This window comes from Schistocerca piceifrons, chromosome 4 (assembly GCF_021461385.2).
Source record: "Schistocerca piceifrons isolate TAMUIC-IGC-003096 chromosome 4, iqSchPice1.1, whole genome shotgun sequence".
Taxonomy (NCBI): domain Eukaryota; kingdom Metazoa; phylum Arthropoda; class Insecta; order Orthoptera; family Acrididae; genus Schistocerca; species Schistocerca piceifrons.
In genome coordinates, this window is record NC_060141.1 from 574,333,019 (window position 1) to 574,357,780 (window position 24,762).

The following is a 24,762-nucleotide window of genomic DNA, read 5'->3' on the forward strand; positions in this document are numbered from 1 at the left end:
CACACATCTGTGCCTGATGCAGGATTCGAACCTGCGTCCGTAGGGGTCGCGCGGTTCCAGACTGTAGCAGTGATACATTTTTGAATAGGTCTTTAGGAGAGGAAATTAGTTACTGAGTAAAAAATACAGGGTGCCATTAAAAAAAGTCATACTGCTGTTCATAACTTTGTAAAAAAACAAAGCTACAACAAAGGCAATCATGCTCATTGATGTCCCCCTGATGGCTAAAGAACATTTCCTTGAAATATTTTGTAATTTGCATCTGGACAAACAGTAATTTAGGGTGGTCAAGATAAATGGGACACCCTGTCTAATGGCAGGCAGTAATGAGCCCATTGCCACATGGCCTACCACTGCAGGTTCATGTTGTATCCATGAAGTGAAGTAGAATAATAACAGAAAATGTGAGTAATCAACACAAATTATTCCTCTACCAATGAAGATTTAAAACTTCAGTGATGAGACTTATGCTGTCACTGGGACAGTGATTAACAAAGTCCATGGATGATACTGATCAGAAACCTCAGTAGAAGAAATTCCTGAATACTCCAGTTCCGAGCAGAGTCAAAGTCCAGTAGAGAGCGACCCAAGAGTTGTGGCGTCTTGGCAACAACAATAGCATAATCAAGGATGAGACTGCCTGAACGTGGTGCTGTATGCTCTTATGAAGCCCATGCTGTATGCTCTTATGAAGCCCTGGCAGCATAGGAATACGCCCACTATCAATGAGATTGTAGTGACGTGGGTGACGTGGCACAGCATGATTGGAGCAGTGCAAGGGTGCAGCTACTTCATGAGGGCACACCAGCCAGGTATTGCTGCAATACTTCAGAGACAGCTATTTACAGGAGCCATCCCTGTGCTGTCTGGCTAGGTGGCACTGCACATGACCCAGGCACTGCTGGTCTTGGGTTGTGTGACATGTGACCTGCGGTCGCTTGGTGGCAGGCGCCATGGTGCGGCATTGATGACACCACATTTCATATTGCCTTGTGTCATCATTAAAGCAGTTAGCAAGGAATGATATAATGCATTTAGTCTCTCTTAAATTTTTATAATTATAGCACATTAAGAATTAAACAATGGAAGGTCCAGGATGGAATGTTATCCACCCACTGACCTGTATACCACTATTACTGCCTTTTTATTTATTTTTCTCTTTGATCTCATCATGTTTACATGTCAGTTTTAGTTTGTTTCACCTTTCACTATCAGCCCTACTTCCTCAGGTTTCATCTTTTTCACCATATTTTATCTGGTCCATCTTTTTTGTGAGTTTTTCCCATGTATTTTGGGCTTGCTCCTTTCATCTGTGCCAATACAGAAAAGTTTCACTATTGCTAGGCATTACTCAGATCAACATACCATTCCTGTGTTGTTCCCTAGTTCATGGAACCCCCCCCCCCCCCCAAATGGCCTGACCATCAGATTACCCATCTCTGGCTGCAACCCCTCCTTCCTCAATGACCTCTATCTGTTCAAATTCCATCATTCCATAGCCCTCACCAACCTAGTCCCTCAGAACCATGTAAACCAGGCCCAAACCTCCTTCCATTACCTCCTCTCCATCTTTAAGATTCTCCTGCTCTGCAATCCCAAATTCCTGTATCCCATCTCTCATACTGAAACTCTTGCCCTCCAGGACTAGAGCAGTGTGTACAACACCTTCTCTCAGTCTCCTGGTCACTACAGTGGAATCACTTTTTCACCACCAACCCTAATAATTAGAATCAACCCAAAACCAATATTGAACTCTGCCTGTCTCAGTTCACTCCTCTATACAACTATAATCGGTTCCTGCCACACTGAAATCATCCCCTGTTAACATCCCAGAGTTTCTTAATCTTCAAACTTGTAACACCATAATTAATCTCTCAAAATGGAAAATAGCCTTAAATTTTCAGAAAGAACAGCAATCCATCCACTAAAAACTAATCCTGACCTTATAAGCTTGTTGTTGTTGTTGTGGTCTTCAGTCCTGAGACTGGTTTGATGCAGCTCTCCATGCTACTCTATCCTGTGCAAGCTTTTTCATCTCCCAGTACCTACTGCAACCTACATCCTTCTGAATCTGCTTAGTGTATTCATCTCTTGGTCTCCCTCTACGATTTTTACCCTCCACGCTGCCCTCCAATACTAAATTGGTGATCCCTTGATGCCTCAGAACATGTCCTACCAACCGATCCCTTCTTCTGGTCAAGTTGTGCCACAAACTTCTTTTCTCCCCAATCCTATTCAATACTTCCTCATTAGTTATGTGATCTACCCATCTAATCTTCAGCATTCTTCTGTAGCACCACATTTCGAAAGCTTCTATTCTCTTCTTGTCCAAACTATTTATTGTCCATGTTTCACTTCCATACATGGCTACACTCCATACGAATACTTTCAGAAATGACTTCCTGACACTTAAATCAATACTGGATGTTAACAAATTTCTCTTCTTCAGAAACGCTTTCCTTGCCATTGCCAGCCTACATTTTATATCCCCTCTACTTCGACCATCATCAGTTATTTTGCTCCCCAAATAGCAAAACTCCTTTACTACTTTAAGTGCCTCATTTCCTAATCTAATTCCCTCAGCATCACCCAACTTAATTAGACTACATTCCATTATCCTTGTTTTGCTTTTGTTGATGTTCATCTTATATCCTCCTTTCAAGACACTGTCCATTCCATTCAACTGCTCTTGCAAGTCCTTTGCTGTCTCTGACAGAATTACAATGTCATCAGTGAACCTCAAAGTTTTTATTTCTTCTCCATGAATTTTAATACCTACTTCGAATTTTTCTTTTGTTTTCTTTACTGCTTGCTCAATATACAGATTGAACAACATCGGGGAGAGGCTACAACCCTGTCTTACTCCCTTCCCAACCACTGCTTCCCTTTCATGTCCCTCGACTCTTATAACTGCCATCTGGTTTCTGTACAAATTGTAAATAGCCTTTCGCTCCCTGTATTTTACACCTGCCATCTTCAGAATTTGAAAGAGAGTATTCCAGTCAACATTGTCAAAAGCTTTCTCAAAGTCTACAAATGCTAGAAACGTAGGTTTGCCTTTCCTTAATCTTTCTTCTAAGATAAGTCGTAAGGTCAGTATTGCCTCACGTGTTCCAGTGTTTCTACGGAATCCAAACTGATCTTCCCTGAGGTTGGCTTCTACTAGTTTTTCCATTCGTCTGTAAAGAATTCGTGTTAGTATTTTGCAGCTGTGACTTATTAAGCTGATAGTTCGGTAATTTTCACATCTGTCAACACCTGCTTTCTTTGGGATTGGAATTATTATATTCTTCTTGAGGTCTGAGGGTATTTCGCCTGTTTCATACATCTTGCTCACCAGATGGTAGAGCTTACCTACTGATAAAGGCTCCACCACTGTGATTTTGAACCAGAGAGATTACCTGGTGGAGGAACTCCACCAGCAGTCAGATCAGTCCGCCTACAAACCTTGCTACAGTGACCCCATTCCAGCCCTGTCTCAAATCCTTAGGCCCATCCTTGAACCCCTCCCATGAGCTCGCATCTCTCCTGCCCCTATCACTTCCTAACCACCGAGAATCCCAAATGCCTCACCTGGTTCAGATTTGTGATCTGGGCTGAGGCTGGGGACACACTATCCACACTCCTCCAGAGCCTCAACATCTCCTCCATTTGCTTCACCTGCCCCTCTTCTACCCAATGAGCCACCTTCCTTGATGTTGCCACATCCAGAAAGGCTCCTTGACAGCTGATATCTATACTATACCAAGAAGTCCTGTCCATAAAGCCTAGCCATTGCATGTGTAGTGACAAGCAGTCCCACTCCAAATATAACAAAGGCCTCACTGAGGCCTTCACAGATCTAAATTACCCTCCCAGTCTTGTGCAGAAACAGATCTCCCATGTCTTATATCTCCAGTCAACCACCACCTCCTGAAATCCCACTGGCTGGCTACAAAAGAGCTCTCCTCCATGATTCAGACCCACCCATGATTGGAACAACTAAATCACATTCCCTGCCATGGTTTCAACTACCTCTAGTCACAACCTGAAATGAGGAACATCCTACCTATTATCCTATTATCCTTCCCACTCTCCACACAGTGGTATTCTGCCATCTACGAAACCTATGCTATATCCTTGTCCATCCCTAATCCACTCCTGCTTCCAACCCCTTGCCTCATGGATCATAATCCCTGCAATAGACCTAGATGCAAGATCTGTCACATACATCCTCCCACCACCTATACCAGTCAAAGGCATCTCCCACCCCACGAAAGCTCTCTATGTGGGTACGACAAGTAATAAGTTGTCTGTCCACATGAATGGCCACTGACAAATTGTGATGAAGAGACAGCTGGACCATCCAGATGCTGAAAATGCGGCCCAGTAAGATGTGCTTCATTTCATTGGCTGCTTCACAGGACATGTTATATGATCTGGATCCTGCCAACACCAGCTTTTCTGAATAGTGCAGGTGGGAAGTCCTCCTGCAATATACATTACATTCCTGTAATCACCTTGGCCTCAATCTTTGCTTGTCCCTGTCCTCCATCTTTCTATCCTCTTCCCTGCTGCCACTCTAACACTACACAGCCTTCTATTCCACAAACACACCTGCATTTTTCCCTTGTCTACTCTCTGCTTTTCCATGCCCCTTTTCAATCCTTCCCTCCCCCAAACCTCCCAAATGCAGCTAGCAGCCCTACCTTCTTCCTATCACATCCCTGCATGCTGACACAGACAGCATGCACCTTTCACCACCCCAACTCTGCTATCCATCCCCCTTCTTGCCCTAAACTTCCTCATTGCTGCTCCAATGAGGCACAGTTTCAGTCTGGCCACAGCAGATGGATTCCAGAAATGAGAGCTTACATAGAGGCTTACTGACAATCATTCTTCCCTTGCACCTTTTGCATGTGGAATAGGGAAGATGGGATCAGTTAGTGGTACCAGAAGTACGCTCCACCACACACCATTAGGTGGCTTGTAGAGTATGACATAAATGTAGACAGTGGTCATTTGTGAGTGAGTTGTGCACATGTCTGAATGTGTGTGTGTTTTCTGTTTTGGAAGAAGGTTTCTTGGCTGAAAGCTTAATATTATAGCAGTCTGCTTATTGTGCCTGGCAGTGACTCACCATCTCCTCTAGATGGTGCATATTAACGACTGAGACATTTAAGCAGAAAACATAATACTGGGAAAATCTTGTGTGGAATAAAAATAACTGAAAGAGTAAAGCAAACCACTCATCATATAGTTGAGGTATTGAGTGGCTGACTAAAACATAAACAATGTTGACACACACTGCTGAGCTTTTGATCAATGTTCTTCTCCAGTGCAGACTAATACAAAATACACATGCACATAAACAAATATTCATGCATGACTACACTGTTCCCACCCATCACACTATCCTGGTACTGCAGTTCTATTGGGTGTAGTGTTGTGTCAAGTAAGGCAGATGAGAGAAGGAAGGTTAGGAAGGCAAAGGTGGTGTGGCTAAGAGCTAGTAGGAAGAGGTAGCAAAAGAATGGAATAGGAGTGTAACACTGGTAAACTCATGCTGGTGCTGGTATGGGAAGATGAAAGTGACACACAATATGGTGGATGAGTGGTATGTGAGGGAAGACTGCAGAGAGAAAAATGTGAGCATAGATTGACCGGCTGTAGAAGAAGGCATGGGGCAGAGGTGGAGATGGATGTGAAACAGAGGCTAATGACTAGTGGAGTTCAGTTTAATTACTTGAATGTTCACAGATCATAACTGTGATCTCTTGTTATGCTTTTGGAATGAGGTAGTTTTACAGGAGAGTGAATTCAAGTCAATTGCATGATCAAAGGATGTGTTATAGATAACTATGATCAATGTAGTTCAGAGAAATTGGTATTGAGGGGAGAATATCCAACCAGTGAAGTTGAGCATGTTGTTCCAAGCAGTATGTTCTTCCACTCGGTGGCTGAAACTGCTCTTGGTAACAATTTGGTGGTGGTTATTCATTCAGATGGATTGTTGGTTGGTGGTCTTGGCTTCCATAAAAGGCTATTCAAAAGTTACAACATGGCTGATATGAATGCTTTCACATGTGATCCTGCATCTGTTAGGATAGGAGATACTGATGATGAAGTCTGGAATAGAATGTGCTAGGTGGGTGCTCTGGACATGTATTGCACCTGGTTCTTCCACTGGGATATGACTGCTGCAGCAATAGTAAACTTTAGAGAATAGTGTCTTTTTAAGACAGTCCTTCTGCTAAATAAAAATGTGGAGATAATCACACACTACACACTTGAACCATTGAGAGGTAGATACACACAAAAACAAGAAGTATAACATAGTAGCTTAACTTCCAAACTTTTGTCTTCAGAATACACAGCTATATTGTCTTGATGCTCTGAGACAGCTAGGCACTAAAGTAGTGGTTTTTGAAGGACAACATTTTGGGTTTGAATGTTACTTTTACTTAAAAAGCAGCATTAATGTTTGTATAATTATGATATCCATACACATAGGAGAACTTTTACTGTAAACCTGTTCAAACACATTAAGAGTTTGCAAGATAACAGAATTTAATGCTATTTCCTCCTGTTTCAAAATTTTCATGTTTGAAGCAGAGCAGTAGACTGTTACAGTGGCTAGTTCATACTTTCTTGCACATCCCTTTCACTAGTGCTGTGCAAGTCAAATGTCACATGATTGTTCAAATGATGTTAATACTGTATTGAGTGCTTCTGTGTATCAGGAAATCTTGAACTTTTCCCAGCCCATCTGAGTTCTTTCAAATAAATTTGTATGTGACCTCAGTGTGAAAGCTCCATCTGTGAATGTAAGACGACTCCTACATACTCTATTAAACAACATACAAATGTTAACCTCAGCAGAAATTGTTTAATCTGGGAATATAGGCTGACCCTGTATTTTTTGAATGACGAATTTGGAAAAAAACTCGTCTTACAATTGGCTAATGTTTTGCACAAATAACTTGTAATTTAGACTGTTGCACTATTTCATCTTAATCACTCACTGCACTTGTGGGTGCTCTACTTTGTAGAGAACCTGACCGGGCCTTAACCTGTCACACAAAATTGAAGACTCATTATATCATTCTGCTCTAGCCAACTCTATACTGCAACTACTGAGCCACACAAAATGCTTGCCCAAAGCAACAACAATCACTATATTAGAACACATTGTCAGTGGGCAACAGTTACTTTGAAACCTGAACTCAGCTAAAACAGTGGTAGCTGCAGCAACATAGTTCATAATCTGTGATGCAGTTAATTGGTAAATTTACAACAAATGTCACATAGAATAACAAACATATTGACATAGGAAGATATTGGATCCTCACAAACTGAAGGAAGGATGCATTTTCTATGGGCAGTAGTGCCAAACCTGAAGCACATTTTTGACTCTGATATGAAATGTTTCTATCTTTTCCAACATATCTAGTCTAGAATGATCTAATCAGATGTGAGACAATAATAATCTTTATATAGACGGTTTTGTACACAAGACAGCTATAATTACTGATGCCAACTTACAAACATTAAGCAGAGCTATTTCTAAGTATAGGTTTTTAAATTAACATAGTAAATGATAGAAGAGATTGCCAGCCTAGTCTAGTCTGGAAATTAATAAAGTTCTTTCCTTAGCCTGAGAAGATCAGAGGTACTGTACTTTTTATACAGTTACTCAGATGCAAGGACAGTAAATATAACTCTGTAAGTTTTTTACATGATAAGATCACAAAGAAATGGGTTAAGGATTTCAAATCTACCCTCTGTTTGTAGAACTATATTGTCAGCTATCATGTTGTAAACTGCATTACTCCAAAGTTTTGGTCCATGCATTCATCCATATTTTTGAAGAACTGAAATATCTAGGGTGGAATACAAACAATGGAATAAGCAAATCAAATCTCTTGCCATATATATATATATATATATAATGGAAAGAAACATTCCACGTGGGAAAAATTATATATAAAAACAAAGATGAGGTGACTTACCGAACAAAAGCGCAGGCAGGTCGATAGACACACAAACAAACACAAACATACACACAAAATTCAAGCTTTCGCAACAGACTGTTGCCTCATCAGGAAAGAGGGAAGGAGAGGGGAAGACGAAAGGAAGTGGGTTTTAAGGGAGAGGGTAAGGAGTCATTCCAATCCCGGGAGCGGAAAGACTTACCTTAGGGGGAAAAAAGGACAGGTATACACTCGCACACACGCACATATCCATCCACACATACAGATACAAGCAGACATATTTCAATATTTCAATATGTCTGCTTGTGTCTGTATGTGTGGATGGATATGTGCGTGTGTGCGAGTGTATACCTGTCCTTTTTTCCCCCTAAGGTAAGTCTTTCCGCTCCCGGGATTGGAATGACTCCTTACCCTCTCCCTTAAAACCCACTTCCTTTTGTCTTCCCCTCTCCTTCCCTCTTTCCTGATGAGGCAACAGTCTGTTGCGAAAGCTTGAATTTTGTGTGTATGTTTGTGTTTGTTTGTGTGTCTATCGACCTGCCAGCGCTTTTGTTCGGTAAGTCACCTCATCTTTGTTTTTATATATATGTTAGGTATGTTGCTCTTTGTGACAAAAATTGCAAGTACAAGAGGTAGTCCTGATGGAAATAGAGGTAGTTCTGATGGAAAAAGAGCACATGAAAAGGATCAACAGCTAATCATAATAGAGATGACATGTTGAGTTGCAGACAAACACAACAAAAAGACAGTTGCTTGTTTAGCTTTTGCCCAGAGCCTTCTTGAGGAAACAAAACACATACAAATTCACACAAGCAAGCACACCCCGTGCACACAAGACTGCTATCTCCAACAGCTCTGGCCAGGTTTCAGGATTTTACTTAGTTTAACAAATGTTTGTATGTTAAATGTGTATTACATTTATTGTACTGTTTTTGGTATATGTATATAATCTACCAAATTATTTATGTGCTCTTTTTCCATCAGAACTACCTCTATTTCCATCAGGACTACCTCTCGTACTTGCAATTTTTGTCACAAAGAGCAACATACCTAACATCAGTCAGAAGAGTATAAAATATGAAGTAGTACCTCTTGGAGAGTTTGTGCCAAATATCTATTGCTTTTATCCCATTCTTCAAAGTCCTTGGTCATCATATATGACTCAGAAGAATTCAGTACCAGTTCATCAAGGCCCTGCTCTGGTCCATAGTAAATACTCAATGTTGGTATAGGTAAAGCAGAGTCAATAACAAAATCATTGTGAATTTTTTTGTCCTTATTAGAGATTTCTGCCTCAAATACCTGCAAAGAATTAAATTTTCACATTACACAGTAAAAACTAAAATAGGCTTAAAATAAACATAAACTGATTACTGTCTATTGACAAGAAATAATTCTTCAGATTACTAAGTTTTTTTCTGAAAAACAGATATTGACTTTTCGTCAAAATTGTAGCATATTAAAATTCCTTCTTGTATTGGTTTCATAGCAGATGTATGCTTTCTGTAGAAGTGGAGTTTCCATTATCCATGCAGTACTCTGGTGCACCATCATGTGAATTATTTTACTTTTAATTTTCCATCTCTAGGATTGGAGCAGACTGTTCAAGATTTGGTTTTATTTTATTTTCATTCTTCACCTCTATTTATATTCAGCCAATTACCAGATAAGTGGATAGCTGTCTTTCCAATAAAGAAACTTTTAATGACCTATTTTAATAGGTGCTTGTAAGAGAAGAAATTAGATCATTGTTCCATATTGTGCTCATCATTTATGTTACATATTACAAGAAAGATGAATGGAATGGTTTTACTCACCAAAGTTATGAAAGCTCCCAAGCCAAAACAAAAAAATGTGAAAAGTTAAGAGTATTCTAATGGCAGTTGTTTACATCTCTAACAAAATTTATGTGAGACACTGGAAAGACTATTTGCAACTTATCCAGTACATACATTACTTGGAGCCAGCTGGACTACTGTTTTGGGAATATATAGTTCTGAGCTGTATTTACAGTTCCACTGAAATAAGATATCAATATATTTATGCCTATGCAGGTGATTGGAATCATGTATTGTCTTTCTTATATTGTATTAATCTTTGGAATATGAATCATGTAATAGAAAAGCTATAATACATAATTCTCATAATCTATACAGACTAAAAATTATTAATCTCTTCTGTTGGTAGGATCTTTTATTTCTTCTGAGTCCTGTCTTTTCAATCCACCACATCTTATTCTGTCCTCCACTACTTCTCTTTCGTTTGCTTTCCATGAGTTTCTGTCTCTTCATCACCCTCCCCTCTACACTTTCTACAGTCTGTACAACTTCTTATTTTTTTATTTATTTCATTTTACAGTTTCTTTGAGAAGTATATTTTGACACATATTGCACTGAGTCTTCTGTAACACGTTTTTATCAAACATTTACATCTATGTATTAACAGCACCTTTTCAACTGCTTCTGAAAGGTTGTCATCAGTCTCTATTTATGAATGCTGTTCTGTAACTAGATATTTATTCATTTCATTCCATATGTGTAATTTTCTTGTGAATAAACTTCTTCCCTCTGCAACCAATAGAAATAATTTTTTTGTTTCAGGAATCACAAATAAGGTACAGCCATCTCTATATTGACATTGGTCCACTATTGCTTTATAAATTCAATTGGGAGAATCTTTGGCCCATGGATACCATTTCAATTTTGCTTTTTATTTACTGGTTTTATCATAATGTCAGTAGTGTTGATAAAATGATTTCTGATTTAAAATTCTTTTGGATCCAGATAAAATTTTAATGTTGATTTTGATTACTGAAAAACTATAATAACATAATTATGACACAGAAAGCACTAAACCACAATTATAATATAAAAAATAGTTTCTAATATGCACTTACATTCGCAATTTGTAAAGTTTTCCCAAGAACACCATTTAATGAATCAAAAAGTGCACCAGTTAGCATCAGTAGCCCCTGCTGATCTTGCACAGAATAAGTTCTTCCTCCTGTTGTCCAAGCTAAGTGCTCCAGATCATCTGCTGCATCACTGACAAGTAGAAGAAAAAAACTTAACAGTCCATAGAGTATGAGGCATAAAAAATAAATAAATGCTGATGTGAAACCCATTTTATATATATATCACACAGTTTTCCATTACTTTTCTCTCCATCTCCAGCATTTACTGGTTGATGTACTTCATGAGTCAATATTTACTATTTCAAAATTTTTTAATAAAGATTAACATCAGAATTTCATGTTGTATGGAAAAACAATTTTTCACAGCATTTTTTGACTAAATGCCCTTAGTTTTCTTTTAATATTAGGTTCCAATGACAAGCTTATACACTCCTGGAAATGGAAAAAAGAACACATTGACACCGGTGTGTCAGACCCACCATACTTGCTCCGGACACTGCGAGAGGGCTGTACAAGCAATGATCACACGCACGGCACAGCGGACACACCAGGAACCGCGCTGTTGGCCGTCGAATGGCGCTAGCTGCGCAGCATTTGTGCACCGCCGCCGTCAGTGTCAGCCAGTTTGCCGTGGCATACGGAGCTCCATCGCAGTCTTTAACACTGGTAGCATGCCGTGACAGCGTGGACGTGAACCGTATGTGCAGTTGACGGACTTTGAGCGAGGGCGTATAGTGGGCATGCGGGAGGCCGGGTGGACGTACCGCCAAATTGCTCAACACGTGGGGCATGAGGTCTCCACAGTACATCGATGTTGTTGCCAGTGGTCGGCGGAAGGTGCACGTGCCCGTCGACCTGGGACCGGACCGCAGCGACGCACGGATGCACGCCAAGACCGTAGGATCCTACGCACTGCCATAGGGGACCGCACCACCACTTCCCAGCAAATTAGGGACACTGTTGCTCCTGGGGTATCGGCGAGGACCATTCGCAACCGTCTCCATGAAGCTGGGCTACGGTCCCGCACACCGTTAGGCCGTCTTCCACTCACGCCCCAACATCATGCAGCCCGCCTCCAGTGGTGTCGCGACAGGCGTGAATGGAGGGACGAATGGAGACGTGTTGTCTTCAGCGATGAGAGTCGCTTCTGCCTTGGTGCCAATGATGGTCGTATGCGTGTTTGGTGCTGTGCAGGTGAGCGCCACAATCAGGACTGCATACAACCGAGGCACACAGGGCCAACACCCGGCATCATGGTGTGGGGAGCGATCTCCTACACTGGCCGTACACCACTGGTGATCGTCGAGGGGACACTGAATAGTGCACGGTACATCCAAACCGTCATCGAACCCATCGTTCTACCATTCCTAGACCGGCAAGGGAACTTGCTGTTCCAACAGGACAATGCACGTCCGCATGTATTCCGTGCCACCCAACGTGCTCTAGAAGGTGTAAGTCAACTACCCTGGCCAGCAAGATCTCCGGATCTGTCCCCCATTGAGCATGTTTGGGACTGGATGAAGCGTCGTCTCACGCGGTCTGCACGTCCATCACGAACGCTGCTCCAACTGAGGCGCCAGGTGGAAATGGCATGGCAAGCCGTTCCACAGGACTACATCCAGCATCTCTACGATCGTCTCCATGGGAGAATAGCAGCCTGCATTGCTGCGAAAGGTGGATATACACTGTACTAATGCCGACATTGTGCATGCTCTGTTGCCTGTGTCTATGTGCCTGTGGTTCTGTCAGTGTGATCATGTGATGTATCTGACCCCAGGAATGTGTCAATAAAGTTTCCCCTTCCTGGGACAATGAATTCACGGTGTTCTTATTTCAATTTCCAGGAGTGTAATTACTTTCTCCATGGCCCAATGGCTGACTGTCAAAATTGATATTTTGGTAATATTTTACCAGTTACCTGAGATGATATCAAAGTAAGTAATAAAGGGATGTTAGCAATGCCATCAGTCTCATTGGAAGCAAACAAAGCTATAATAAAATAGGCAAGGTTCTGGTAAGATAAGGCTTCCAATCTATTTTCTGATCACTCAAGAAGGTAAATAATATGATATACACAGTAAAGGCAATCTCAGGCTTCTGGAATTTGTGGTATTCCTCATGAGTGTAGGAATTATTATATTGAAGGGCTACACATACAATGGTGGAACAATGTGCAGAATTCCATTCAAATCTTTTGGATGTGCTATCAAATCATAATATAAATTACTTGAAAAACCTGAATATTAAATTAACAGCCATCTTTGCTCATACAGCAGTAGCCTCAGGACATAGATTCACTTAAGAATACATAAAGAAGTGTTCCCCCTCCCCATTGTCAGCTGCATCAGTCTACACCAGGATTTCCGAAACTGTGCTCCATAAAACATTGATGTTTTATGGGAAGTGAATAAGTGCTTCACAAAAACAAATTTTTCTCATTTTTTAAAATTTTATTAACCTTCAAAATAAACAAGGTATTCCATCAAAGTACCAGAATTTTCAAAATGTTCTGTCGAAGCAAATGTTTGGGAAACCCTGATCTACACCCTTATGAACACCACAAAACATGCCAAAACGTATTTTTGTATCTAGTTTTTAAATTATTTTATGTGATGATGTGTCAGTGCACCCAACTGATCACTGATGCCACATGAAGTACAGTGAGCGGGAAAATATCAGCAGTTTCTAAGCACATCACAAACAAGCATATATTCATGTTTGATGAGACACAAATCTTGCTCCATCCATTTGTTACCATAATTTTGTCATTAAGACAGCAATGTGGATCAAGTTTTCAACATCCTGAAGCAAAACAGTTACTATGCTCTTAGTGATGCACTGAAGCAGGTGATTGATGCCGAGATGCTACACAGCAATACACTGAGCTGTTTACTTTCCAGCAAGGTTGGTGGCACTACAACACAGACATTGACATAATATCTAGTAGCCTGTGTAAATCCTTGGCCGCTGCAAGATGTCATGGTGATGACATAATATGGCTGACAGTCAACTACAACAGTCAGCTTCTAAAGGTGGCAGTGGAGAATGTTGTCAAAGGCTTCAGTTATAATTTAAACATAATACGGCATGAAAACTAAGATAATTTTTTCTAAGGAATTCATGCTGGCGATATTACAAGCTTTTCTGAATTAAAAATGCATGTGTAGAGTAAACAACCAGATTATAGCAGGAAGTATAACGAGATAGAAAATCAAGTGCAGCTATCAAATTTCAGAATGAGACTGTTCATATGGATATGAATCTTATTTTTGAGAAACATGTCAGGTATTGTAAGACATGCATGTTATGGCAGATGGTGCAAGGGGATTTTAGTGGACATGTGATAGATTCTGAGCAGTAAGCTAAGAACTAAGGTAGTCATTCTCACAACAGAAAAAAAACAATAACAGAATTTACTCCAGAATCATACAACAGAAAAAGAGAAACATATTGCTCATATTACAGTGAAATGTAATTCAGGTTTTACAGATTAAATGGAGACCACGAGTTATGTTATACATCAAAACAACTAGGTAACTTCAAGTAATGGAAAATTCATATTGGTGCTGTACCTAGAGAAGTATTCTGTACAATTAAAAATCTGTTTGCATAGAGTGAGACATTTAATGTGCAAAGCATACAAATATCACAATAATAATACCAATGTTGATTGGTGTATAAAAATTAAAAGGAGTACATAAATTTTCACCAAATTCTCAATTCAACATCAAGAAATATTGCAAGGGATCTGGAGGATACCACATAAATCTAACTATAGAGAAGGAACTATGTTACACAGAAAACTATCATGTCCAGCTCCTTGTGAACACATACAGTAAACAAGTTGTCTCTGAACATACATCAAAGTAGAATGTGAGAGTACTACGTTTAAAGAACAAACTGTACAAAAGTGAATCACACAAAATTGAGCATAGCACAGCAGTCATAACTGATTATATAACTTCTGCTTGTAAGGTGTCCTTCAAAGGTGAAATGACTGAAATTCTTACGAGTTCTTATAATCAGTGAGTTTATTGTCATACTTAGCCAACAGCATACATTTTACAGCATTAATGTTCATCATAGGTTACTTGACTAGAAGGGATATTATGATGTTGCACCTCCCCTCCCCCCCTTCCCCCCTCTGGTCTTGATGCCTGCACTGATTTGGTTGGGGAGGGTGTAATAAAGCTGTTGTATCCTCTTCTGTGGCAAGATGGCCCATAACTGTTGTAACTGGTTCTTGATATCTTGGATAGTGGTGCTGAAATCATCAGAATAAAAGTCTTAGCCAGCCCCACACATTCTATCGACAGACCTGAGAACCTTGCTGGCCACAAGAACATCTCAGTATCAAGTAAACAGTTGACAGAGCCACATGCCCCAAGTGGGCAAACACTGTCTGTTGAAAAAATGGCACCACAATGAGGAGGTAATGCAGGATATCTGTGACAGACCATTGTGCCATCAAACTTTCCTCAGTCACTACCAGTCATTACTGAGGCCTTACCCATTGGCTCCTCAGATACTGATGCATGGAGTAACACCCCTGTGCCTCTCCAGAACATTGGAGGAACAAGACCTCCTCTCAGACCACCACCATACTTGCCGACAATGATGGTCATTAGGGGTAGTAGACAATTGGGATTCATTTCTGATCACAATGTGATGACATTCATCATCAGTCCATGCAGCCCTCCCACAGCACCATTCCAAATGAGGACGTTTTCTGTTGTGGTGTTAATGGTAGCCTATGCTTGAGACAGTAATTCCCTAGTCCACCTGCTGTTAGTCTCTGACCAATGATGCAGAATGACACAGAATGTTAGAGGGAGTCCATTACTAGTTCCTGGGTGGCAGGTGCAGATGTGAAGGAGTTACGATGTGCTTAGGGCACAGTACATCTACCCTCCCTTGTGGCGGTCAGATGTGGTTGACTTGAACCTTGCAATGAGTAAGCCTGCCTCAGATTCCCATGCAGTCTAACATCAGGTCACTGTCCCATCCAAATGCTCCACAAATCTGGATACTGCACAATTCGGCCAGCCAGCCAAATGGAGACACACAGCAAAGCCCCTTTTAAATGCTGCCAGGTGCTGATCACACAGTCTCACAAGAGTACACAGCAGCTCCTTATCCTTCATACTGATCACTCAATGTGTGACACCGTCCGTGCCCCATATATACCCTATCAGACCACATAAATAACACTAATTGTGAACAACACTGTTGCACTCTGGTGGCCTATATAGCTATCACTGAGCATTGCAACTCTAAACTATTTCATAACCCTGAATGGCAGAATATATATTGCCAGTGACCATGTCCTGGATGTTTCACTTTTTTTGCGAGATATTGTATTTTATACTCATTACTCTATAGGCTAATATCTCCAGAGCACACATTCTTCTCCCTTCTGATCTCTTCCTCCTTTCTTCCCTCACCCACACCAACTGACATAGCCTTCTCACTCCAATACAGCTGCAGTGCAAGTACAATGCAGTCAGCTCAGACAATATAGCTCTACAGGTTTATGTACATATGTTTGTGTACATATACTCTACAGCTCTGAAGAATGATTTGTCCAAAAGCTAGCAACGTTCTTAGTCTTACTTCTGTGAGGCCTATACAAAGTACTGAGACTTCTGCAGGGGCCAGAGTTTTGGAAGTAAGGTTGACAACAATGTTACAGGATGGGTGTTAGAAGTAGTGTCTTTCGTGGAGGAGGGAGGAAATTTTTTGGATGTGGAGAGCAGAATAAGTCAGCAAGGCATGGCTGGGGAGCTAAGCTGGGTTTAAAAAGAGGATGGATCAGAGTGGTAGGATCATTCTTGGCTACAGGCAATCCTGTGCGAGCATAGGACAGAAGTAGCTGGGACAGCTTCCTCAGATGATGCTGGGAATAGTGCTCCAACTCTTTATGGACAAGAGTTTCTATTGCAGAAAATAGCATTCAGGAATTTGTGGTATTGAATACATCCATTTGTCTTCTGTTGCTACCTAAATATTTACCTGACCACATTTATATTTACCATAGAATAACAGGTGTCTTCATTTTTAGAACACAGGCCTGCTTACAATTAAAAATTGCTGCTCATCATGCAGCAAACAAGAATCATCAATCTTTAAACCTAGATAATTTGTAGAAGGGTTGCTAATCAAGTATATTTGATAATCAAGTATATTTCTACTTTTCTTTTCAATTTGAATTCCAAATTCATAGCTATGTGACTCATGGGAGCATGCGACATTGGGAATAGAATAGAGGAACACTATATGAAACCTGGATGTCAAGGAAAATAAACTTAGATTTTTATACTATTATTGAGTAAATCCCATTTCAAATGAAACTGAGTTTGATGTTAGCAAGAAATAACATTAAGAAGTAAACATCATTGTGATCAAATGTAATAACTCAAAGACTGTTGAATAAATATTTAATTTAATTTAAATAATTTAAGAAGTGCAGTAGTATGAGTAAAACAGAAGCACAGAGTTGCAGAAAGACACAAAAGACTGTGAACTTTGATAAACTTCAGACATGTGTGCACTGCTCGACTAGACTGAGGGGTTGTGTCTTGTAGGGAGAGTGAGGGCAGAAAGTAGGAGTGGAGCAGTAGGGAGAGTGACTGACAGGCAGCAGGTGCCCCAGAAAATTATTCCTTGTGATAACAGAGACAAAGTATGCAAAGCAAGCTAGCATCCTTTCCTTCAAGACAACACAATGATAAATAATTATAAATGCAAACACAGTGAACTGATCTTTTGATGTTTGCCAGTGAGTGGTAGTGCCCTATGTGCTATGCACCAGTGAGGAGAAAAAGAAACCACATAAATTACTAGGCAACCATTTTAAGTGAGAAAACCATGCATAACTCTTAACAATGTTTTCTTTATAAGCTGATGATAAAGCACTTATTTTCTGACACAAAAGGTAAGAATAAGTAAATAAATAAGTAGTAATATAAAGGACTAACATCTAATTGTTGCAAAATCTGCAAGTAGTCAATGAACTTGCCAATTATTCTTTCTGTAATATGTTCAACATTCAGCTGCCACATACTCGTGTTTCTGAATACTACATTAATAAAAATTCAATATCACAGTTATGAACAGACATTTTGGTTTATTCAGGCACATATGTTGTTACTTACCCCAGTGATATAGTGTTAATCTTAATCTTTGTGCTGGAAACTAGACTTAAAACATCTTTCACATCTTCTCCTGGTACAGTGTTCCTTCCATCAGTAATAAGAATAACAGTACTGCCTTTTTCATCAGCTCCTAACATCTGAAATGAAAAGAAATGATGTAATATAGATTTCCAAAAGCAAACTCTGTTCATTTAGTATAAAGGCTGACATTAATTCCTCATATATTCCTTTCTCCAAAAGCTAATAAGATTTTCTCAAACTTCAGAAAGTCTAATATGAAACTTGCTAACAATCTGCCTTTAAGCATGATAATAATAATAATAATAATAATAATAATAATAATAATAATAATAATAATAATTTTATTGTTGTTCAGCTGATTACAGCAATAGACAAAGTCAAGAGCATATATTTCTACATAAACTACTATAGCGATGTAAATTGGTTTACAATAGGTACACGTTAGAATACAGAATTTTCATCTTAAAAGAATTCATCAATGGTGAAAATGGATTGTTCACTAGTAGCTTGTATAATTTAGCTTTAAAGATATTTACAGGCAGTTCTTTAAAGTCAGCACTTAGTCTCTTAAACATCCTTAGTCCAACAACTAGGTAAGAGTTATGCGATTTTGATAATCTATGATATGGTACGTCTACAGATGTTCTGTTTCTAGTATTATGGGTATGAATATCACTTCTCAACACAAAATTAGACACATTGTTTCTAATGTACATTAAAACATTGTAGATGAATAAGTTTACTACTGTAAGACACTGCAATTTAATAAACAGAGGTTTACAATGTTCTGCTTTATCAGAATCCATTATTATTCTTATTACTTTCTTCTGTAAAAGTAAAATGTCATTTACATGACAGCTACTACCCCACAGTAAAATTCCATAAGAGATTATGCTTTGGAAGAAGGCAAAATATGCTGATCTCACATAGTCATTGGGAACATGTCTTTTTAAATTTCTAATTAGATAAATAACTCTTGAAAGTCTAGCCAATATATTTTTAATGTGTGGTTCCCACGTCAATTTATTGTCAATAGTAACACCTAAAAATTTAACAGTTTCTAATTCCTGGTAGTTAGGAATCTCTTTGAGGCTAAAGTAAAGTGTCTGGGTTTTGTTTTCATTTAGCAAGAAGCCATTAGCTTTGAACCATAATGAGGACTGAGCAAGGTTATTTTCGGTCAGTGTTTTCAGTGTACCTAGATCAGAGCTTTTATGTAGAAAAGTTGTGTCATCAGCATACAATATTGTATGAGAATTTATGAATAAGGGCAGGTCATTAATCATTAGTATAAACAGTAAAGGTCCAAGCACCGGCCCTTGAGGCACTCCGTACCTAACATTAACCAAATTTGATTCCTCCCTACCAATGTACACAACTTGTTGACGGTTCTCTAGAAAAGACCTGAACATATTTATGCTGTTGTCATCAAAACCATAGTAAACTAGCTTATTCAGCACAGTGTCATGCTCTACACAGTTAAAGGCTCTGCTCAGGTCACAAAATGTAGCCTGGCCATAGTCCCTAGCCTCGAACACATCTAGGACTAATTTTACGAGGGAGTCCATTGCATCCGTTGTGGATTTACCTTTCCTAAATCCAAACTGCTTATCACTAATTATATTTAGTTTACCCAAGTAGGCACTAACTTGCTCATACATAATTGTTTCTAAAATTTTTGAAAAAACTGGGGTTATGGATATAGGTCTGTAACTAGCGGGACAGTTCTTTTCCCCTTTTTTGTATATGGGCACAACTCTAGAAATTTTTAGTATGTCGGGGAACTTACTTTCAACTAGGCATTTGTTAATGCCTAGTTGAAAGCTTTGTCTTTAAATATGTCTGCTTGTGTCTGTATATGTGTGGATGGATATGTGTGTGTGTGCGAGTGTATACCCGTCCTTTTTTCCCCCTAAGGTAAGTCTTTCCGCTCCCGGGACTGGAATGACTCCTTACCCTCTCCCTTAAAACCCACCTTTCGTCTTTCCCTCTCCTTCCCTCTTTCCTGATGAGGCAACAGTTTGTTGCGAAAGCTTGAATTTTGTGTGTATGTTTGTGTTTGTTTGTGTGTCTGTCGACCTGCCAGCACTTTCATTTGGTAAGTCACATCATCTTTAAAGATGATGTGACTTATATATATAATACAGAGTTAAAGATTAATATTTCTATTATTTACCCCATTCCCTTAAATGACACAAAATGCATATACTATATTTATAGATTTATTTATTCCTATTCAAGAATTCATCTGTGGTATAGAAGGAGTTGTCAAGGAGATATGATCTCAATTTATTTTTGAAGCTATTACTGCTGTCTGTCAGACATTTTATTTCCTCTGGTAATTTGTCAAAATTTTTATAGCAGCATATTTTACCCCTTTCTGTGCCAAAGATAGGTTGAGTAAATGATAGTGTAAGTCTTTCTTTCTTCTGGTATTATAATCATGAGTGTCACTGTTGTTTTTAAACTGGTCTATGCTGTTGAGAACAAATTTTATTAGTGAGTAAATGTACTGTGAGGCTGTTGTAAGAATTTCCAATCTTTTAAAAAGATCCCTAAAGATGTGCAACTATGAACCCCACACATTATTCTAACCACTTTCTTTTGAGCAGTGAATACTTTTTGTCTAAATGTTGAGTTACCCCAAAATATTATTCCGTAGGACATCAGAGAGTGAAAGTATGCAAAGTATGTTATCTTACTAATTTCTATATACTCAAAATTGGCAATTATTCTGATTGCAAAAGTTGCTGAACCTAGTCACTTTAGTAGATCCAAAATATGAATTTTCCAATTAAGATTCTCATCTATATGCACACCCAAAAACTTAGTATGCTCTACCCTGTCTACTGACTTCTGTTGATGTGTTATATTTATGGAAGGAACTGTACTTTTTGCAGCAGAAAATTGGATGTTCTGTGTTTTTTCAAAGTTTAGAGCAAGCCCATTTGCAGAAAACCAATTAATGACGTTTACAAAGACCTTATTTGTATCATTTTCAATTGGAGTTTCTTTTACTGGATTAATAATGATGCTTGTATCATTAGCAAACAGTGTCAGTTCAGATTCCTGTTTCAGGTAGAAAGGGAGGTCGTTCACATATATCAAGAACAGAAGGAGACCCATGATTGAACCCTGTGGAACACCTAATGTAATTTCACCCCAGTTAGATGAAGTGGCAAACTTATTGAAAACACTTGACCCATAAAAGGAAACTTTTTACTTCCTGTTCTGTAGGTATGACATAAAACTCTCATATGCTATTGCATTTATACCATAGAATTGTAATTGCTGTAACATAATGTCATGGTTCACACATTCAAATGCTTTGGACAAGTCACAGAAAATTTCTGTTGGTGACATCTTACTATTTAAAGATTCTATTATGTGAACAGTGAAATTGTATATTGCTGTCTCAGTGGAACAGCATTTTAAAAATCCGAACTGTGATTTACTAAGTATCCCATTACTGTTGAGATGGCTAACCAGTTTTGAGTACATTACTTTCACAAAGAGTTTTGTAAATGCTGTAAGCAAGGATACTGGCTGGTAATTATTGACATCTGTGGTGTCCCCCTTTTTGTAGCCAGAGGCCATTAAGACAGTCCTGAATAAAAACTAAACTGACTCATGGAGAACTGCCTTCCATAATCTAAAAATACTAATGCTTCCATCCATATACTTGTGCAGAAGAAGAAATTCGTTAATCAATGCCAGTAGATTACTAGGAAAAATGTAGACATTCATTCATATGATACAAGAAATAAAGTCCAGCTGAGAAATATACCACACAGTCTGAGAGCTGTCGAAAAGGCCCTCAGTGCTCAGGTGTGCAATTTGTAAAGTGTCTTAATGTGAGTCTACAGTACAGTATACGAACAAAGACGTTCCACAGATTTCTCAAGGATTACTTAATGGAAAGAAATTAATGGTGTAGAGTATTTTATGTGGAAATAATGAGGAATATTTTTATTACCTGTATGTATATATTGGATTTTGCCAAATATACTGTATGCATCATAAATTTTTGCAGGCCTTTTCTTTAGTCACCAGAGTTAAAAGATTATGTAGATAACTTTAAGACTTAAATCTAAATTAAGAGAAAATGTACCAAACATTATTATCACATTTGCCAATTTTAGGTAAGTTGAACTGTCCTACATCATAGGCACCACAGTACAAATGTAATAAAGTAGGATCAAATAAAAGTAAATAGATCAATAAAATTATAACAACTGCAATTAGGCCTGACACAAAGTGTTTATGTGAGAAGTTTCAGCTTCTCGCAGCATTATGATTCAAATAAGACCATACTGGTATGAAATAAACATCAATTTGATGACACCCACATAAAAACTTAGTCATTTACTATAGATGTTAAGAACATTAATACCTGGATAGCACATTTCACTGCACAGCCAATGCAGCACCCTCCTTCAGCTATGATGGGAATGGCATCCAGAAATTTTGCCTTTAATCTTTCACTGACAGAAGATACGTTTATCAGTGGATGGGCAAAATCACTGCAGACATAACAAAACATTACATTTATTGACAAAATAAAATTTACTATTTACTTGTATATTAATCTTTGAATTGTTAATGTAAAGACTAAGTCCTGGAAGCTTTATATTCCTAAGGAGAACAAAACAATATACAGGCTAAGTGAGACATACACAATACCAACAAATAACATAATGTTAATTAATTAGATCTACACTTTCTTGCATCCTGCATATTATTAAATACTATGGAATTTTAGTTTCATATGCTCTACTTTGCCAAATTTGATAGCAGTGAAACTTCTGGAGGTAAATCAATGCATATGCTATAAGGATTGGCTAATGGGAAATGGAGGTCACATAGACAAGAAACTCAAATCCACCAAGATATAAATTCAAGCTGAATATGAGTCAGCTTGGGCAATCCAACAATTAATTATAATAGTTATGGCTTTGTAATTGATAAAGCAATACTAAATGCCTCTGAAAACAGCTAGTTCAGAATCCCATTTGTGGTGCATACCTAAAATAACAAGAAAAATTTACATGTTCATCAAACTAGATAAAGAGGCAGTAGTGATATATTCAGTGATGAACTTGAACTATTTAGCTCTTGACAGGAGCATTTAGAGAAATTGTGGTTCAAGTTTAGAAGAACAGTTGGCCAAGCACTGGACTGATATATACTTAGAACTGTTTGTGATTCTGCATAGTGTACAGTAACTGTTTGTGATTCTGCAGAGTACACTCCCTCTGTACAGAAACCTTTAAACAAACTGTGATTACTGCTCAAAGGGTGCAAATCAAAGCATAGGAATGTATATAGAGAGATGTTAGATGAAACAAGTTAGACTGTCAAAAGGGCTATTCATCAATCCTTCAGTGCAATCCTTGAATGACTACTGTAGCAGAATCTTATCGAAAGATCCCTCACAAAACATCAGCATTCATATATGAAGAGCAGGAAGAATGACTGCCTAAATGCCACTGTGTGTGTGTGTGTGTGTGTGTGTGCGTGCGTGTGTGTGGGAGAGTGGGTGCGTGGGTGGGGGGAGCGCACGAGCCCCTACAGTAATTTGTGTAATCTTGTCTCTGCATTCCACAGAGGAATAATACATATAGCTTATAGTTTATTCCTAGATTCTTCAGTGAATATTGGTTCTTGAAACTTTGTAAGTCGGCTTTCATGAGATAGTTGGCATCCATCCTCAAATATCTGCCAATTCAGGTTTTTCGGGATTAATCTACTGGAATGTACATGTAAGAATTCCAGACTCCTTAAAAAGACTTCTACAAGAGGTATGGTTACCTGTTTCACACAATATCCTTACACGCTGCTTTTTCTGAATAAATACTTTATTTACTTTAGATTCACTGTCTCAAAAAATACTTCTTTTTGTTTATTTGAAACCCAGAAATCTTGTACTGTGTGACCGCAAAGGTAGGGGACTGATGAAAAAATATTAAATACGTTTTTCACATATTACATTTGCAAACAGCTGAAAATTTTAAGTAATGAAGCAATAACCTAACATTTATCTTAAACAGCTAAATAGTCTAAAATATACATGAAAATTCAACACACATGTGGTTTCAAATACAACAATGGCTACAATACAGAAATGAAAATAGACTCAGCATCTATTGTAATATACTAAAACGCAGAAGATACAGGGTAATACCTTAATAGATCATGTTACTTGTGAGTGCAAGCATATTATTTCTTATAGCTATATGAAACAATGACAAACAGATATTTTTCCTAAAATGGAAGGCAAGCATAGAAAGTAATAACAAACACAGTGTACACAATATGTTTTAGGACTTGTTTTTCTTAAGATTTACATTTTGTGTAAGAGAGGACACGGTCACTAGTTAATGCAAGTTTGCCTTCAGGTACTCATTGACAGATTAAAAAGTACATTTCATTAACAAATCCTGAACTTTCTTGCTGAAGGTACTGCTTTTATTTCTAATTGATAGCGGTATTTGCTAAAAAGTAGGTTGCCCACATTTCTCATCCCATTGTGACTTCTGCTTAATCTTTGACTCACCAGATGAATGTATGCCTTTATTCTTGAGTGCACAAACCAATGATAAACAGTTATTGTTATTTTTATATCACATGACTGCCTGAGTATTCTGAATGCGCAGCACAGTATGCCAAGCTTGTTTAGCAGTTTTGTCCTATGATGGTC

General features: G+C 38.6%; 1 protein-coding gene across 1 annotated transcript in view; it reads right to left on the reverse strand.

The window, feature by feature from the left end:
* The window catches only part of LOC124796013 (calcium-activated chloride channel regulator 1-like), a 134,203-nt gene that overhangs the window by 95,917 nt on the left and 13,524 nt on the right, over positions 1-24,762 (reverse strand). The window contains exons 2-5 of the mRNA XM_047260096.1: positions 22,456-22,585; positions 18,042-18,178; positions 10,870-11,017; positions 9,063-9,275 (exon numbers count right to left, since the gene is read on the reverse strand). Coding sequence (XP_047116052.1) covers positions 9,063-9,275; positions 10,870-11,017; positions 18,042-18,178; positions 22,456-22,585 — 628 coding nt within the window. The remainder of the gene's footprint in view (positions 1-9,062; positions 9,276-10,869; positions 11,018-18,041; positions 18,179-22,455; positions 22,586-24,762) is intronic.